General features: G+C 42.7%; 1 protein-coding gene across 1 annotated transcript in view; it reads left to right on the forward strand.

Annotated features, from left to right (window-relative positions):
• LOC144597248 (alpha-(1,6)-fucosyltransferase-like) overlaps window positions 1–20,654 on the forward strand; it is a 585,852-nt gene that overhangs the window by 499,440 nt on the left and 65,758 nt on the right. Inside the window, 1 exon segment of the mRNA XM_078406318.1 lies at window positions 14,091–14,328. Within this exon segment, the coding sequence (XP_078262444.1) occupies window positions 14,091–14,328 (238 nt within the window).

The raw sequence follows: 20,654 nt of genomic DNA on the forward strand, positions 1-20,654 counted from the left end.
CCCACACTCCAAAAATGTGCAGGTTTGTGGGTTAATTGGCTTCTGCAAATTGCCCCTCGTGTGTCGGATGTGAAACTGGGGTAACATAGACCTTAGAGTCCATGTGGAAAGTTACCTGAAAGTAGCAACATATGGTGGTGAATAAGACTTCTGACTTGCTTGTTTTATATATGTAGTGGCATACAAGTTGGGCTGTTATGTTTCAACTTTACAAATAACAGGTGAGGCCACATTTTGGGTATTGTGTGCAATTCTGGGTGCCACATTATAGGATATTAACCAGGATGTTGCCTGGACTGGAGAAATTCAGTTATGGGGAGAGATTGGATGGGCTGTGTCAATTTATCCTGAAATAAAGGAGGCAGAAGAGTGACTTGAAAGAAGTAAGTAAGAGATATAGATAGAGTAGATTGTCAGAATTTTTTCCTGCGATCGGGATAAAAACAATAAGGTGTGTGGGAAGGAAGTGCAGATGCTGGTTTAAACTGAAGATGGATGCAAAAAGCTGGAGTAATTCAGCGGGAAAGGTAGCATCTCTGGAGAAAAGGAATAGGAGATGTTTTGGATCAAGACACTTCTTCAGACTTGATGTTTCAGGTCGAGACCTTCTTCAATATGGTGTTGATTTAAGGTGAGAGGAAAGAGTTTTAAAGGGCATTTGAGGAGTGGGGTTTTGGGTGAGAATGCTTGCTGTCTGGAATCTGCTGCTAGAGGAGGTGAAGGGTACAGTTGCAACATTTAAGAGACAGTTAGACAGACGCAAAGAGGCAAAACAAAGGAGGATGCAGGCAAATGGGATGTGTATATAGGAGCAAATACTGTCAGCATGGACATGGTGGGACAAGGCGCCCCTTTACGTGCCCAGGTACTCTTTGTTTCTTTGCTCTCCTTGTGACCACGTTCCTCCCTTTGTGTACTCCAATTTCTTCCCAGTCCCAAAAGATATGCTCAAGATACACACAAAATGCTGGAGTAACTCAGCGGGTCAGGCAGCATCTCTGGAGAAAATGGGTAGGTAACGTTTCGGGTGGCGACCCTTTCCCGGGCAGAAAGTAGGAGCTGGGAGTGTGAAGAGCTTGAGGCGATAGAATATTTGCTGATTGTTTGATTAGTTATCGACTGTAAATTGCCCCGAGCATATGTGAGTGGTGGGAGAATCAGTGTGTTGGGCAGGGAGTGGGTTGGAATTGGGAGAGATGGATTTGGCATTAATGGGCAACTGAGAGGGTATAGAGCACAGGAAAGTGAATTAGAGGATGAAATTGTTTTGTTTGGTTTAGAGATACTTTGTGTAAATAGGCCCTTCCGCCCACCGAGTCCACGCTGACCAGCGATTCCTGCACATTCACACTATCCTACACATACTAGGGACAATTGACATTTATACCAAGAAAATTAGCCCACAAAACTGTATGTCTTGGACTGTGGGAGGAAACCGAAGATCTTGGAGCAAACCCACACAGGTCACGGGGAGAACATATAAACACCGTACAGACAAGCACCAGTAGTCAGGATCGAACCCTAGTCTCTGGCGCTGTAAGGCAGCAACTCTACCGCTGCGCCACTGTGCTGCTCTGAAGTGGCTGCAACTGAGATGGTTTGAAAGGCTTCCTTCCACATCATGAGGAAACATCATCCTTTTGTTTGATGAAATGTGATGAAATGGTTTTGACTCAAGTAATCTTGTTTGTCAGTATCCAAAAGTTAGGTGTTGGACCAAATCCAACAAAAGGGTTTTGCTCTGTGAGACTAGGTGAAGTGGAGGAGCAGCTGATTTTGAAGGGACTTGTTTGTGGAGGCCATCTGGTGACGTTGAGGATCTAGCCTGAGGGCAAAGCATTGCTGCGTGGGACTTACTGAAGTAATGACTGTCTTCTCCTGTCCCTTAACTGTGTTGACTCTGGGAGAGAAATGGATAGATAATTCACTGCCAACTCTGCTGCGTGTGAGAGTATTTATTCAGCTGCACGCTCAAGTTTCATATCAGACACGCTGACGTTGCCTAAACTTATTTAAGGACTTTATCAGCCATCTGACAAGAGATTTATCTCCTATCTGTTGGTGGTATATTTGTGCAAATGCTAATGAAATTCATGTATTAAAGAGTCTATAAATTAGCCAATTCCTCATATAGTTTGTAAAAGATATAACCAAAATCAATTATAGAACTGTTGAGACTAAATTAAATGCAATGCAAAGCAAAGTGCTTGAGGCAGTGCTGTAATTTAGATTTTTTTTTTGCCTGAATATTGAACACCCTTAAAAAAACTGTCTTATATCCAGAAGTACAGAGTAAGTAAGAAACACAAAATCTGCAGATGATGAAAAGCTGAGATAAAGACAGAACAGGCTGGAAAAATAACGTAGGTCAGGCAGCATCTGTGGAGAGAGAAACTGAGTTAACACTTCAGGATGATTAGAATGAGAAACGTAAGAAAATAAGATGTATTCAAGAGAGAGTTAGATATAGCTCTTAGGGCTAACGGAATCAAGGGATTTGGGGAAAAAGCAGGAACGGGGTACTGATTTTCGATGATCAGCCATGATTAGATTGAATGGCGATACTGGCTCGAAGGGCCGAATGGCCTACTCCTGCACCTATTTTCTATGTATCTACAGTATGTTTCTAAACATGTTTTAAATTGCAGACGGAGGGATGGAGAAAGCTGAGGCGATGTTGGTATTTGGGGTGATCTAAGGTTGTCCAAGCGACAGAAATGTCATTGTCATAAATACAGGCAGGTAGGATTAGTGGAGATGGGACATGTTGGTCAGCGTGGACATGTTGGGCAACGCTGTGCAACTCTATGACCATCTCACAGAGAATGACGACTGCTTGATCGTCACAGCTGGAATCATATAAATAGAGGAAAATGAACGAGGACAAAAAATTAAAAAGATAGAATAACAAAACGGTGCTGGAACCTTGAGATGCAGACCTGGGCAGTTGTTGAATATCTGAAATAAAGTAGAGTTCTGTAAACACAGAATCTATGAAGAGAGATGATGACCTAGCATCAGAACTTGGAATTCCTGACATAAATGGGAAGCCTGGTTATCTGAAATGGTTAAATTCAACATCGAGTCAATAACATGCACAGATGGAGAGCAAGGTCTTGTTCATTGAACTTCTTCTTGCGGCCTGAACCCGTTACATGTCGATGATCCAAAATATTAACTCCGTTTCTCTCTCCATGTGTGTTTTCTGACACCCGTTCCCTCCCCTGCTTTTATTTGAGAAAAACAGTGCTCGCGTCTGGATTCAGTGTCATTCCCAGGAATGTTTGCACTCTTCGAATGAGTTATTTTAATGTCATGAGCTGCTCATATACTCAGTATACTCAGTAAAACTTTCATGACAATGAGGATGCCCAACCTGACTGCTTGGTCATCATTCACAGGCTGTCATTGGACATTTGCAGCCATGATCATCAAACTTGCCAGGAAGTGGACTGGAGAAGGAAGTCGTGATGCCGAGCGATAGTTTGATGAAAATTTGTATGTAGGTTTGATCGGATGGAAGCATATGCAAAGCAAGATAATGTTAAATCTGAAATCTGACTTCAACCCGCACAATAGAGCTGCTAACTCACAGCGTCAGAGACCCGGGTTCGATCCTGACTACGGGTGCTGTCTGTGGAGTTTGTATGTTCTCCCTGTGACTACATAGTTTTTTCTCCACGTGCTCTGGTTTCTTCACACATTCCAAAGAATTGCACATTTGTAGGTGAATTGGCTTTGTAAATTGCATCTCCTATGCAGGATGCGAAACTGGGATAACATAGAATTAGCATGCAGGTGATCGATGGTTGGCATAGACTCGGTGAACCTAAATGTAAATGTAAATGTAAAAAAATGTAAAAAACTTTTATTGTCACTACACAAAGTACAGTGAAACTAAAGGCGGAAACACTACAACTAAAGACAATGGACCTTCATGGTCAGGTTAAGAACTCTACACCTAAAATAACTGGGTCTTGAAAATTGTGCCAAACAGGCGACTCTGTATACTGTCTCGAAGGTGAAGAAGGGTCTCGACCCGAAACGTCACCCATTTCTTCTCTCCGGAGATGCTGCCTGACCTGCTGAGTTACTCCAGCATTTTGTGAATAAATACCTTCGATTTGTACCAGCATCTGCAGTTATTTTCTTACACTACCTGTATACTATCTCAGTGTACTACCATTGTACACTTGTTCTGTATTTGAGATGCTTATCTATGATGATTTACATGCTTATGTACAGTGATATTTGTACTGGACAGTATACAAAGTGAAATTCACTGTACCTCAGTACATGTGACAAATAAAGCATCATTGAACCACTAAAACTAAAACTAAAAAAACGTTCTGTTTTGTCAGACGTTCACAAAGGTTGTTAAGGGAAATATTTGAAACCATGGCGGTAAATGGAAGAAGCTGACTCAATGAGGAAAGTAGGAGACTTTCCATCTCGGTTTGTTGTTACTTGGTTTGTGGCGCTATTGCCTCAGGGTCAGGAGGATGTGGTACTTGCAATGTACTCCAGAGGCGGTTCAGTCTACTTAATCATCGGGAACCTTTCTGACCTGAATGTAAGTGGTCCTACGGTATTATTTTGAAGAAAAGCAGCAGCATTCTCTCTAGTTCTGATGAAGGACCCCTGAACCGAAACATTAACTCTGTTTCTCCCTCGACAGATGCTGCCTGACCTGCTGAGTGTTTCTAGAACCTTCTGTTATTTGATTCAGATTTCCAGTATCTGCAGGGTTTTTTGTCACTTCCATTAGTTCCAGTGTCCTGCCCGATAGTTATTTCTTAATTAACGTCACTGAAAGTGGTTGCCAGGACGTCACTCCTGAAAGCAAATGTCACAGTATTGTCTGAGCAACGTTGCAAAAATATCCTGTTGGCTGAAAAGCACATCGGCTTGGCCTGAAAGCATGAAAGTCTCTAATTAAGTAGCAGCTTTGCTTTTTTGAGTAGGTTGACGTACATATTTGGTCACCCTGAAAGGATGTCATTAAGCTGGAAAGACAGTGCAGTGAAGATTTACAAGGGTGTCACCAGAACGTGAGGGGCTGAGCTTGGGCAGCCTAGGACTTTATTCCTTGGAGCGCTGGAGGCTGAGGGGTGATCTTATTGAAGTGTGTAAAATCATGAAGGGAAATAGCGAGGGTGATTGCACAGACAGGGTAGGGGAATCAAAAACAAGAGGACATATATTTAAGATGAGAGGGGTAAGACTTAATACGAACTTGAGGGGCAATTTTTTTACTCAGAAGAGGTAGATGAGGCAGATGCTATAACAGCATTTAAAAAACATTTGGACAGGTACGTGGATGGAAAGATGTTGGCGGGGTGTGGGCCTGGTGCAAGCAAGTCGGTCAGCTTGGATGGGGCAACTTAGTCGGCATGGACCGATGGGGCAAATTAGTTAGCATGGCATGGGCCAAATGGCCTGTTTCCATGCTATATATCTCCATGACTACATATTGGGAGATGAGCCACTTCTGACTCTGCCCAGCCCCCAATCTCATCCCGTCTCTTCTCCCCTCCCGAAATGTCCTCCTTATCTGTCATTTACATCCCACTCAGCAGGGGACTCTGTGAAGCTGTATGGGGAGGTTGCTGTAAAATTTGCTGGCAAGATATTCTGTAATGGGTTTAAGCAGCACATGGAGGAAACATAGACCTGCAGCTTACACGTCTAAAGCTCCTCAGCCTTGTTCATTCAGTCTCCAGTCTTTGTTGTAGTTTAAGGAGTAACTCTACATCCTTGGAATTGTTGGTCAATGTATTCGTGACACATCCTATCCAGTTCAGGCATGAAATTCTATTCCCTTGCCTCTGGCTCTACTTTTCGCAATGGTTACAGCCTTGAATATGAACCAGACTGTTTGTAAGATTGACATGATTATTTCACCCTGAGATGCCCACATTCACACCAACACTGCTCATTCCCACATGAGTAACAAAATGTAACTCTGACCCTCAGCCTCAGTTCTGCGTGGGCAAGTCGCCCCTACCTTGGCCATGATATGAACCTTTTTTGAAAGAATGATAGTTTTCTTTATGTTTTTTCAAAAATTTTTCTTCCATGCATCCATTTTAATTACTGTGAACAGAACATGCAGAACTTCAAATGGTTTATGTGGGGATTGAGAGCTTTGTAACACTTCATGCCTAACATGAACTAGCCAGTACTATCGCAATGTTTAAGAAACATTTAGACAGGTACATGGATAGGACAGGTTTAGAGGGATATGGGCCAAATCCAGGCAGATGGGACTAAAGATGGGACATGTTGGTCGGTGTGGGCAAGTTGATCCAAAGGGCCTGTTTCCATGCGGTAAGACTCTATGACTGTATAACTCATAAATCACAAGGATGTGTCAGAAGATTTCAAGTAGGTTAGGACACAATTAAGCTATCATCCAACAAATTCTTGGGTATATGGTTTAATAACTCTTCAGTTTTTGTACAGGGTAGCTCCATTAATGTATTGATTAGTAGAATATAGACAGAAGGCATGCAGCGTTACAAATTTGGTTAAGTGTGTACTTCAAAGGCAGTTGATTATAATTGGAAATAGAATATTTTAGATTTCTGGCAAACTATGAAGTTTCAATTTTAAATCTGCTGTTAAATGTAACTCCCTACACACCATTGATCCAAGATGTTAAAGATTTTCACACTACTTCATAATTGGCCAGGTGCTAGCATGTTTCTCTGCTACAAAGTAAACTAATAAAAACTATGGTTTCACACACATCCGTCAAAAACCTACCAGCTTGTGAAAAGGTGCTAAGACACCTAAGTAAACTGGCCTTGCCTTTGAAAAGCATATGTCAAAAAGAAGCATCACTTTCAACATAGCTCTGAATATGTACTTGGTTTGCAACAATGACTTGTTTTGACTTTCGGAAAGTGTGCTGATACTTCAGGGATGTAAACAAGCCTCCTCTTTTGGTTGTTTTGATCTTTGAAATTTGGCCTTGCATTTTCTATCTCTTTAGAACTTAATGCAATTCCACCCAGAAACATCACCTATTTCATTCCCTGAGTTACTCCAGCATTTTGTTTCTATCTTCAGTATAAACCAGCATCTGCAGTTCCTTCCTACAAACGCTGACAATCCAGCATATCTTGTCACAAGAGGGAAGGGTAAAGTGAGACACAGGTGTTCTGACCATATGCGCTCAAATCTGAAATGGAAGTAAAATAATGGAGAGACATCACAGCTTGATCAATATTGCTTTACCTGTTCTCTATCACGGCATGGTGGCGCAGTGGTAGAGTTGCTGCCTTACAGCGCTTGCAGCGCCGGAGACCCGGGTTCGGTCCCAACTATGGATGCTGTCTGTACGGTTTGTACGTTCTCCCCGTGACCTGCGTGGGTTTTCTCAGAGATACTCGGTTTCCTCCCACACTCCAAAGACGCACAGGTTTGTAGGTTAATTGGCTTGGTATTAAGTGTAAATTGTCCCTCGTGTGTACAGGGTGGTGTTAATGTGCGAAGATCGCTGGTCGCTGCGGACTCGGTGGGCCGAAAAGAGCCTGTTTCCGCACTGTAGCTATTAACTAAACTAAGCAAGGTGTTCAAGGAGGAAAATGGAGTCAATTGTTCTCTTAGCAGACATTTCTCCACCTTTATCAAAGCTCCTACTAAAGACAGGGAAGTGGTTTAGGGGAAATATCTCCCGTTGTCCCAAAGTCATAGACTCTCAGCACAAAAACAGGTCCTTTTGCACAACTCCAACATGCCGATCCAGATGGCCATCTAAGCTGGTCCCATTTGCCTGTGGATGGCCCATTTCTATCTGATCCTTTCCTGTCCATGTTCCTTGGTTGTATTTTGCTTGGCATGGGCAAGTTGGTCTTAAGACCCTGTTTCTGTGCTGTACCTGACTCTGGGCATGGGACAACTTGGTCGTCATGGGCAATTGGGTCGAAGGGCCAATTTCCATGTTGTATGACTCTATAGCTACCTGCTCCAATGTCTTTTAAAAGTTGTTATTGTATCTGCGTCAACTACTCCCTCCGGCAGCCCATTCCATATGCCCATGGCCCTCTGTGCAAAAAAAATTGCCCCTCTTCTTTCCCCTCTCAACTTCAACCTATGTCCTTTAGTTCTTGATTCCCCTGCCCCGAGAAAAAGATACTGTGCATTCACTCTATCTATTCGCCTCATTATTTTATGCGACTCTTTAATCGACCGCTGTCTTTCCAAATGAATGTACATCTTATCCCTCAGACTCCTCTCCAACACCATTCTCACCACAGTTGTGAGGCTGCCAGGTCTAAAGCTCCCAGACCTTTCTTTGCAGCCCTTCTAAATAGAAGCACAACATTGATCACTTTCCAGTCTTCCAGCAACTCAACAAATGATTCATATATCTCAGCTAGGGCTCCTACAATTTCTTTTTTTGCTTGCCACAGTGTCCTTATCTATATCCGATAACAAGACCTGGAGATTTATTTACTTTCATACATATTAGAACATCACAAAGTAAGGTCTTTCATCATTTCAGAGGATCCTGGAGGAGAATTAATGATCCACCCACTCTGGCAAATATGAACATCTTTTCGGATCCTTTTCTTCTCCCTTTTACCAACCACTTAAACTTTGCTTAGCACTAAAGCTCTCAGGTTTCTGATCATCGTCTGATCACCAGCTACTTAGCGGTCCTCAAAGGAAGGGTTCTCGACCTGAAACGTCACCCATTCCTTCTCTCAGCCTGTCCCGCTGAGTTACTCCAGCTTTTTGTGTCCATCAGCGATTTCACAGTCCTGTTTAAATGAGGTCTGACTGAGAGAAATTACTCTATCTCGTTGAAACCAGGGACGACAATGACTTTTTCCATAAAATGGGCACATATTAAATAAACTTATTGCTGTGCGGTGTAGGCCTTGGAGACAGACTTCAATAAGGGACTGAAGGGATTCGCACTGTGTAAGCTGATCACAAATGCTGAGAAACCGCATGGTTCCAAACTGTTGAAACACTAGAAGTGCAATGGAGGCTGCATGATACACCATTGATCCGGTATCCCCGAGCTTTGCTGAATTAGTTCAAGTGTAATCATTTTATATCTCTGCCAATTAACCGCATGGGTTAATGTTTCCAATAATTCGGTGCTCTTTGGCAGCTGGATGTGCATTTTACCATATTACTAGACCAAGTGGGCCCGTTGGGCCTAAACCTCTTACATTGGTGCAGTACCCTCTCCTCCCCCCTCCACCTCCCCCCTCCACCTCCCCCCTCCCTCCACCCCCCCACTACACTTTCCCCTTCCCCCCACTCCATCCCCCTCAACCCCCCTTATCCACCCTCCACCCCCTCCCTCCCTCCCCCCTCCCTCCCTCCCTCCCCCCTCCCTCCCTCGGAGATAGATTTAAAGTTTAATATGTGAATAACTTTTTAAATATACCGCCGATTTCAATGAAACATCTTCCATTAACACCAAAGAGACGGCAGTGATTAAGGTGGGCCTAAAATTGTTGCGCTATCGTGTACCGTTTCGGCTGTAGTTCAGGAACAAACAAACAAACAAACAAGAGTTTTAGTATATAGACATCATCTCATGAGATTTTCCATCACCGTCATTTGTCTTGTGAAATAACCCATTAAAAACAAATGGGGCGGCACAGTGTCACAGTGAGGGTGGCACAATGGTGCAGCGGTAGAGTTGCTGCCTCAGTGCCAGAGACCCGGGTTCAATCCTGACTGCGGGTGCTGTCTGTACCGAGTTTGTACGTTCTCCCTGTGACCATGTGGGTTTTCCCCGGGCGCTCCGATTTTCTCCGACAATCCACAGACGTACAGGTTTGTAGGTTAATTGGGTTCTGTATAATTGTTTCAAGTGTGTAGGATAGTGCTAGTGTACAGGGTAATCGGTGGGCCGAATGGTCTGTTTCGGTGCTGTATCTCTAAATTAAACTGAAATATTTAGCAACCACAAGGTTGCTTGGTTGTTTGTAGGTTATTAGTTTCTATAAATTGTAAATTGTCCCGAGTATGTAGGATAATGCTTGTATACAGTGTGATCATTGGTTGGTGCAGACTCGGTGGGGCAAAGGGCCTGTTTGCACGCTGTATCTCTAAAGTCTAAACCACGAACTGTGCTGAAGATTTCAGGTTGAAGAGCAGAGATTTTGATTTAATTTCATTATTGGTAGTTTGTTTGGGTACGGTTGCAGGCCCATTAACAATTCATGTTGTTGCTCATTGCCAAGTTGGAATATATTCCCCCTCTTTATGAAATCTGTTGCTTGCTCCTCCTTCATCCCCAACATTAATGATGAGCGTGAACATGTGTGAGACCACACCTGGAGTATTGTGTGCAGTTTTGGTCTCCAAATTTGAGGAAGGACATTCTTACTATTGAGGGAGTGCAGCGTAGGTTCACGAGGTTAATTCCAGGAATAGCGGGACTGTCATATATTAAAGACTGGAGTGACTGGCCTTGTATGCTCTGGAATTTAGAAGGATGAGAGGGGATTTTATTGAAACATATAAGATTATTAAGGGATTAGACATGTTAGAGGCAAGAAACATGTTCCCGATGAGGGAGTCGCGAACGAGAGGCCACAGTTTAAGAATAAGAGGTAGGCCATTTAAAACGGAGATGAGGAAAAACGTTTTCAATCAGAGTTGTGAAGCTGAGGAACTCTCTGCCTCAGAGAGCAGTGGAGACCAATTCCCTGGATACTTTCAAGAGAGAGTTAGATTAAGCTCTTAATGATAACGGAATCAAAGGATATGGGGAGAAGGCAGAAACGGGGTATTGATTGTGGATGATCAGCCATGATCACGGTGAATGGAGGTGCTGGCTCGAAGGCCCGAATGACCTACTCCTGCACCTATTGCCTATTGTCCATTCCCTCCAAAAATGCTTCTTGACTCGCTGAGTCTCACAAGAGATTTTGATCAAGATTGCAGCATCTGCAGATTTTTTTGTTTGTATTATTACATTATCGACTGAGTACTGTGGTTACAAACCTATTGTATTGTGCTGCTGCTTCATTAGTTTTATCCTGAACACTGGGGATAATTTACAGAAGCCAATTAGCCTGCAAATACAAATCTCATTATTCCGTTTCAGTACATATTTCAATTAAGCACTCTGACTCCTTTCACCATGTTTTGTTTTATTCCTGTATCTGAATGAAACCAAGATAGTAGAGGTGGACAGCACAAAATTATGAGAAGTGTCGGGTTTTGGAAATTCTCAGGGAATTAATTTGCCAGCAAGTAAAACATTTAATTGAAGGCGCTGCTGAAGTGGGACTTCTTATCGCATGCAGCTCACAGAGGCACTGAACATTACTGAAGCTCAAAATATGCTACATTTTGCAAGTCTGCCAAAACCCTTTTATTTTCCATCCAAAGGTCTCTAATGGAATGGCCTTTACTCTAAGTGAGAACTAGTAAGATGTATTCTGGAATATAGGTGTGCTACAGTGCTGAGGGCTTCTACATCAATTTGTGCCCCTTCAAAAAGATGGCTCAAAACTATTATTCACCTTATGAGTCAGAACAATGAGCTCTGTGGCTCGTCAAAGGGTTGTGGAAGAAGGTTTAGTTTCAATCCTTCCTCTTTACATGCATTCTAAATTATAATTACATTATCTGATGATGTACTTCATGTCATGAAGAAATAATAGTACTCATGGAAGGAGTAAAATTACATGGTTGACTCATGTTTTTCTCCATTTTATGTCCCATCATTGTGTAACATCAAATACCCATGAGCTGTGGAACTGTATGTGTTCTGTTGGAAGGAGATCAAGCCAATGTTTTGCTGTATAGGATTTTTTTTTTAATTTGGTAATGAGAGCCACTGAAAGTTGACAAAATCATTATGAAGTTGTGCAGTGGGCTCATAAAGAGGAAACTCTGCATCTCATCTCAGACACCTGGAGATGAAACTGGCAGTGGATACCAAGTAACAATGGAGTTGCCTTAATATTTGTCTGTGTCTCTGAAATCAAATTGGATTCCATGAGGCAGAAAAAAAAAACAGTCAGAGGGGAAAAGGATGAGTATTTATTCAAAATATGTAGTTGGACTACAAAACACACACCTCCAGATTCAGGGACAATTTCTTTCCTAGCTGTTATCAGGCAACTGAACCATCCTATCAACAACTAGAAAGTGGTCCTGAGCTACTATCTACCCCACTGGAGACCCTCGGGCTACTTTTAATTGGACTTTGCTGGACTTTATCTTGCACTGAACCTTATTCCCTTTATCATTTATCTGTATGCTATGGATGGCTTGATTGTAATCATGTATAGTCTTTCCGCTGACTGGTAAGTATGCAACAAAAACTTTTTAGATCTTTGGAATGTGGAAGGAAACTGGGAGCACCCAGAAAAAAACCCATGCAGTCACAGGGAGAACGTACAAACTCCGTACAGACACTAGTAGTCAGGATTGAACCTGAGTCTCTGGCGCTGTAAGGCAATAACTCTTCCTCTGCACCACTGTGTCATCCATCTGCCCCACTGTATTTAAACCATACTGAATCAATGGAGTCTGATAGAAGTAATTTTGGTGATGTACAAAGTCTGCTTTTTAAATAAACAATTCAAAAATATCTACCAATGTAATGCATAGTACATTTATATGCTGAGACCAACTTGGCCTTCTGTGGTTGATTGTGCTGTGACTTAGGATTGTCAGTGTTTGACAGTGTGCACATACTCAAGAGAGTTCCGCATTTGCCAGCATGGATATCCCCTTTGAAGTCCAAGCTAACCAACGTGGAAGGCAGATCAGTACTGTTGTTCACCATGATATACGAGGAGACAGTGATGTGTAACCTAATGTCATTGATGTACTGTGGCTGAATTTGACAAGTGAAGGACAAGCGGAAAGTGAAATGAAAAGTTTGTGTTGCATTTGGAGTAGTTATTTAAAAGGCCATCTATAAATGACTGAGTGACTATTGTTGGTCCATGTTGGGAGTCAAGGCCAGTGCAGAGTCAGAGGTAATTGGAGGGTAATTAATCCGATGGCAACAAACACAATTCATTCTCTGCTTTGCAGGCTTGGGGCCTATTGTTATTTACAACTGACTCTTGGAGAGCACACACCACTCAACCTCAGACAAAAGGGAGAGAGATTTGCTACTTTATAACAATAGGGAAGTTTACATTCCACTGGAGATGACCTCGGATCAACTGGTAATCTGAACTGAAAATGTGGTAGTCGTTCGTCGCAATCCACTGACTTTGACGGAGAGATGAATCAGCCGTTATCTGGTTTACATCATCAGCAGAGGCTAAAATGCTACAAACTGCTGGGGTAACTCTGCGGGTCAGGCAGTGGCTCACTAGAGCCTTTTTCCTTTTTCTCCAGAGATGCCGCTGACCCGCTGAGTTACTCCAGCACTTTTTTGTCTATTTCAGGAGGACATGGATAGGTGACGCTTCGGGTCAGAACTCACATTCAGATCCCTTCTCTCACTGAAAAGTGACTGTCTTTGGAGAATTATGTTAAACATATAGATTGTATACAGTTGCACATATACAATGTTAAACATATACATATGTTTAATGATTGTTGGGGGCTTATCTGTCCCTGCTTGCCCCATCACACACATGTCCATATGGTGGTGCAGCCTCAAAGGGGCATCTAGTTTGCTCCTTGTATTTCTTGTGTGCTTAAGTTTAATGGAGCATCTCCAAATATCTCCTTCTTCCACTTTACGAAGTGACAGAAATGTAAGTTGATGAACATATGCAGGGGACTCACAGATGTTAAGGCAGATAGCTGCTTATATAATGAAAATGGAACTGCAGATGCTGGTTTATACCAATGATAGAGATAAAATGCTGGAGTAACTCAGGGGGTAGGGCCACATCTCTAGAGAAAAATGGATAGATGGCATTTTGGGTCGGAACCCTTCTTCAGACCTAAAGACTTTCTTTAGTCTGAAGAAGGGTCCCGACCCAAAATGTCACCAATCCATTTTCTCCAGAGATGCTACCTGACCAGTTGAGTTTCTCCAGCTTTTTATATCTAGCTTTAGCTGCACTGCTTGTTTTGTTTAATTCAGAATTCCAGCTGTTAAATTGCTGCTTTTCTTCTTCTGTCTCCAGAACCCCAAGGACTGCAGCAAAGCCAAGAAGCTGGTGTGTAACATCAACAAGGGTTGTGGCTATGGCTGTCAGCTCCACCATGTTGTTTACTGTTTCATGATTGCTTACGGTACGGAACGCACTCTTATCCTGGAGTCCCAGAACTGGCGTTATTCCACTGGGGGTTGGGAGACTGTCTTCAAACCAGTCAGTGAAACTTGCACAGATAGATCTGGCACCAGCTCCGGCCATTGGTCAGGTAAGAGCACAAAGACATGCAACCCTTTCCTGTTGGTTAAACAGTGAGCGAGTTCTCCATGTAGAAACTAGGAACTGCGGGTGCTTGTTTACACACAGAGGACTAGAGTAACTTAGTGGGTCAGAAGGCAGCTCTGGGTAACATGGATATGTGACGTTTCATGCTGGGACTCTCTGAAGAAGAGTCCCGACCCAAAACATCACCTATCCATGTTCTCCAGAGATGCTACTTGACCCGCTGAGTTACTCCAGCACTTTGCATTCAGCAAGTTCTTCATGTCTGGAGTCACACCTGAGTTGTAGCAGAAGAAACATCTGAAGATAAGTGTCTTGTTTGCTCATTGGCATTAAGTTCATATTTCACACCACGGCTCGACTAAGATTGCAAGTGTTTGGGAGAAGATACATCCTTATCAATGTATGCTAGAAAGCTCACCGTGTCTCTTTATCACTCAAGAAATCATTATGAATATGTTTTTGCTCATGGTTCCTTTCCCTATTGCTATATTCCTCCCCTTGCTCCCAAACATTGCTGTGCATTGCTGGTAGAGGGAAAATGCCATTCAGCAGCATCCGGTTTTCCATCTACCTTGGCACCCCTCTCTCTGGAGGGCATCACTCAGTGTTCCTTGTTACCACCAGATATCTCACAGCAAAGAGAATTATTAGATGAAATCTACATCTTTCAGTGATTTGCCAACTTGTTGGTGAAATGTTGTATTTCATTCCTTTATTTTGAATCCTAATGACATCTTCCCAAATGAGGCATACAGCGTGGAAACAGGCCCATCTTGCCCATACCAGCCAACATGTCCCAGCTACATTAGTCCTACCTGCCTGCATTTGGTCCATATCACTTAAACCTGTTCTATCCATGTACCTGTCTAATTGCTTCTTAAATGTTGCAATAGTCCCTGCCTCAACTGCCTCCTCTGGCATTGAGAAGAGCCATTGCTGAACATGAAACCCAAAAGGAAAATGCTGGACAATAACAAAGTATTTAATTAGCTTGCAAATGCAATTGTGCAACCAGAGATTAACAGAAAAGCAAGAAGGAGACACAAGGAATTGCTTCCACAGATGCTGCATGACCTGCTGAATTACACCAGGAATTACATTTGAACAGGAAAGCGAGTCTTTTTGATGTCTTTATTTTGAGTTCAATTTATACAGTGCATCATCTCCGCCTCATAGATAGCTGACAGATTATGATGATATGAGGTGGTGGAAGGCAATGAATGGAACATGTGTAGGAAGTATCTGCAGATGCTGGTTTATACCGAAGAAAGATACAAATTGCTGGAGCAACTCAACGAGTCAGGCAGCATCGCCGGAGAAAAGGAACAGAAGTCTTTAGGCTGAGGCAGGGTTCTGACCTAGCCCCTAGAGCTCTATCTAACTCTCTTTTGAATTCATCCAGTGAATTGGCTTCCACTGCTTTCTGTGACAGAGAATTCCACAAGTTGTGAATTTGTGGAATTCTCTGCCACAGAAGGCAGTGGAGGCCAATTCACTGGATGAATTTAAAAGAGAGTTAGATAGAGCTCGAGGGGCTAGTGGAATCAAGCGATATGGGGAGAAGGGAGATTGATTGTAGATGATCAGCCATGATCACAATGAATGGCGGTGCTGGCTCGAAGGGCCAAATGGCACCTATTTTCTATGTTTCTATGACCCGAAACATCACCTGTTCCTGTTCTCCAGAAATGCTGCCTGACCCGCTGAGTTGCTCTGGCACTTTGTGTCTAATGAAGTGGACATAACTAAAATACGACTGATTTTTTACTCATTGCTGATTAAATGTAATCTTTATATTTTAAGGAGATGAGTTATCAACTTGTGTCTTTTAAGCTCTCTTCTGGGGACTGATGTGTGAAACATTTGGATGGGAGCCTGATGCCCTGCCAATTGAAAAGGGAGTCAGCTAAGTAGGAAGTAACCTGAGTGAAGGTGGGGAGAGAAATAAATAAGGCTCATTTCTTGCAGCCCTATTGAATCTTGCGGTGAATGGCAAATGAGGAACTGCTGTGAATATGCAGTACCCAGGAGAACAGCCAAGATCACTTGGTGTTTTACAATTCCATTTTACCAAGCAAGATAAAATCTGAACACATTCATTACTTGTCAGAAAGTTTAGATGCATGGTTGTTGCAATCTTGTATGGTTGGTGATTTTAGAAAGATTTAATAAACATGAGATTTGGATATCTATTGAGGTCTAAAAGAGAGGAGCTTAAATCTCCACTTCTCTTAATGTTTTATTTTTAGTTTTAGAGATACAGCATGGAAACAGGGCCTTTGACCCACTGAGTCCATGCTGACCATCGATCACCCATTGACACTAGGTCTATGTTATCTCACTTTCTCATCCACTCCCTTCGCACTAGGAGGAATTCACAGAGATAACTTCACCTACAAACCCGTTTTGGGGATGTGGGTGGAAACCAGAGCACCCGGATGAACTCAACACGGTCACAGGGAGAACGTGCAACCTTCACACATACAGTACCCGAGCTCAGGACCAAACCCGTATCTCTGGCGCTGTGAGGCAGCAGCTCTACCAGCTGCACCACTGTGCCGCCCAATAATCAAGCTTCATAAAACTTTTGATAATGTGCCTTATTAAGTTAGTGCACTGTTGGGTTGAGACCACCAACAATAGTGACTGTTTCTTGGATTAAAAGTGTTTACTTTTAATCCAAGAAACAGTCACTATTGCTTTATTGATTCATGCTTTGAGATTCGTGCATCGCTGGCAGAGCCAGCATTTATTGTCCTTCTCTAATTCCCCTTGATAAGATGAGCTGCCTTCTTGAACCACTGCGGTCCTTCTGGTACATGTGCGGATAACTTAGAATCAAGAACGGTACAGCAGAGCAAGAGAAGGTACAAACTCTGTGCAGGCAGCACCTGTAGTTAGGATCAAACCCGGATCCCTGGGGCTGTAAGGCAGCAACTGTACCAATGCGCCACTGTGCTGGCCCTTCTAAGAAGAGACAAAGAGTGAGTTTTCTTATCCTAATTCCAAAGTATGGGATTTATCTCCATATGCCGGAAGCAAGGCAATAGTAATTAAACAAATGCAACACAAAAAAAATTATCTCAGTGTCTGAACTTCACTGGGTTGTGGCATCATTTCAGTTACTTTAAATCATTCCTATGGACTTAAAGAAAGTGGTAGCTGAGAAAGTCAACATGTGTGTCGTCCAGCAAAAGTCAGTGGATTCTGAAGCGATCTGTTAGGATTGCATATTCACGAAAGGAGAGGGACAATCTGTTCTCTTTCATTGGGAAAATCCCAGAAATCATTATTATTGCAAGTAACAGGACATTTAGAAAACCATAAAGAAAAGACAACCCTTTCCTTGTCTGCCCAAGCTTCCCCTCATCCCCATAGTCAAAACATAAGGAGAGCTGTTGCAATGTATTTTCAATGTTTTTATGCAAATAATGTGCCCATATTTCATCCAGGCACAAAGAGGCAATTGACATTTAACTTAAATAACCATCAAAGCTTACTTCCTTGGAGCTGTTCTTCTTATATTCCGTTCTTTCAGCTGATAAATTGTATTGCAGTGAATTCACCTTTTCACCTCCACGTAAAAAATAATCTGATTTCCAATACAAAAGCCAATGAGGCAGTTCAGCAAGATTGGCTTTTAATTTTTCATTGTCGTTGCAGACCTGTAATTATTCTGGTCTGTCGTCCATAAATAATTCTGGTAGTAAATGGCGGTTTACCATTAATGTTGCACTGGAAGTTCAGGCCAAGTAATTGGGTATTTTAAAGTGGAGTACTAAAACGGATTAGTAAGAGCATCAAAGGTTACATGGGAGAAGGCAGGAGGAGAATGGGATTGAAAAGGAAAGACAGATCAGCCATGATCGAATGGATGAGCAGACTTGATGGGCTGAAAGGCCTAATTCTGCTCCTATGTATTTTGGTCCCTTGTTTCTTTGAGTGGATCTATTCAACATGTCCTTGCTACCCATCCAACCCGTTCCTGAGTGAGCAACAGGAGTACAAGCCCTGTATGGATGGTTGGTCAAGAAACAATTTTATCGTGGCCACGAACACCTTCTCAAACAGCTTGTGTAGGAAGGAACTGCCCATGCTGGTTTAAACCGAAGATAGATGCAAAAAGCGAGAGTAACTCAGCAAGTCAGGCAGCCTCTCTCGAGAAAAAGAATAGGTGACGTTTCAGGTCGAGACCCTTCTTATGACGAAGAGTCTCAACCTAAAACGTCACCTATTCGGCACGGTGGCGCAGCGGTAGAGTTGCTGCCTTACAGCGAATGCAGCGCCGGAGACTCAGGTTCGATCCTGACTACAGGTGCTGTACTGTACGGAGTTTGTACGTTCTCCCCGTCACCTGCGTGGGTTTTTTCCAAGATCTTCGGTTTCCTCCCACACTCCAAAGACGTACAGGTTTGTAGGTTAATTGGCTGGGCAAATGTAAAAATAAATTGTCCCTAGTGGGTGTAGGATAGTGTTAATGTGCGGGGATCGATGGGCGGCGCGGACCCGGTGGGCCGAAGGGCCTGTTTCTGCACTGTATCTCTAAATCTAAAAAAAATAAATCTATTCCTTTTCTCCAGAGAAGCTTCCTTACCTGCTGAGTTACTCCAGCTTCTTTTCAAACAGCTTGTCGTGGGCTAAATCGCATTGTTCAGCTCCACCAAGCAGCAGGCAGTGATCATGTGAGGGACTTGCCCTGTGCCATGTAACTCTGTGATTTTGCAAATTAATCTTAGTACTAGAACAGATATATTGAATTTTGATTAAAAAAATTATCATAAACGGGACATTAGAATTGAGCAAATCAATTCTGATTGTGTAATAGTATATGATCCAAGCTGCTATTTATCACCTTTCATATCAATTGTTCCTTGCAGTGGAAATAAAGACCAGGTATTTAATTTGACATCTTCCTGCAATCCTCTATATTAATATAACAACTTAAATTGTTTCAGTAACTTTTCGCAAGGGAAAATAGTCCACCGCAATTGATGAGTGCATAATCAGACAATAATTGGTATCAAACTTCAGGAGGCATTGGGACAGCTCTGTGAAAGCTTGGTCATGGAGGGAGGAGGCACGATTGCAACACATGTATGAATATCATATCATATATATACAGCCGGAAACAGGCCTTTTCGGCCCACCAAGTCCGTGCCGCCCAGCGATCCCCGTACATTAACACTATCCTACACCCACTAGGGACAATTTTTACATTTACCCAGCCAATTAACCTACATACCTGTACGTCTTTGGAGTGTGGGAGGAAACCGAAGATCTCGGAGAAAACCCACGCAGGTCACGGGGAGAACGTACAAACTCCTTACAGTGCAGCACCCGTAGTCAGGATCGAACCTGAGTCTCCGGCGCTGCATTCGCTGTAAAGCAGCAACTCTACCGCTGCGCTACCATGCCGCCCTGACCAGAATGTACTGACCAGAAAAGCCACAATCTTACCTTGAGCAGCACCTTGTCCGCAGATCCTGTCCTTGCAAAATGTCTCATCTACCACAAAGATCACTGCTTATTTCTCTGGAATTAGAATGGTGCTCGATTTCATGGGTTTGCTGCTTGTAAGCCTAGTTGATCAGTTTACCCTCCAACAAAACAAGTGCTGGGTGTGCATGCGTGTGTGCGCGTGATTTGTTTCGTTTAATGTCACATGTACCGAGGTACAGTGAAAAGCTTTTGTTACGTGCTAACCAGTCAGCGGAAATACAATACACGATTACAATCAAGCCACTCACAATGCATGATAAAGGGAATAACATGAATAACGTTTTCTGCAAGATAAAGCCAGTAAAGTCCGATCAAAGATAGTTGAGGGTCTTCAATGAGGTAGATAGTAGTTCATGACTGCTCTCTAGTTGTGGTAGGATGGTTCAGTTGAATGCTATTCTTCTGATTCACCAAGAAATAAACAGCAATTTTCAACAGCAGAGTTTATTTGCTGCACAACGTAATGGGGATTGTGTGCATATGAGTCATGATAATTTGAGGATGTGTAATAGTGATGTATCATGAGATACAATCTGCAATAGTATAGACTCATGAGATACTCTCTTCGAAATCCCTATCTCAAATCATTAGTAGCATATTAAATGCAGGTCGACAGCTTAAACTCTGATGTAAAGCACTGAGCTCTTATTACCATTTCATGTGTGCTGTACACCCACAGAGGCCCACAGTGGAATAGTTTGTGTCTGTTGCATTTATTTTTCATAAGCTGAGATTTCAATAAAAACAATGAAGCTCAAATTCAACATGTCTGTCCTGGATGAGCAGGACATCCATCCTCACATTTGGTTA

Source organism: Rhinoraja longicauda, chromosome 10 (assembly GCF_053455715.1).
Source record: "Rhinoraja longicauda isolate Sanriku21f chromosome 10, sRhiLon1.1, whole genome shotgun sequence".
Classification (NCBI taxonomy): Eukaryota; Metazoa; Chordata; class Chondrichthyes; order Rajiformes; family Arhynchobatidae; genus Rhinoraja; species Rhinoraja longicauda.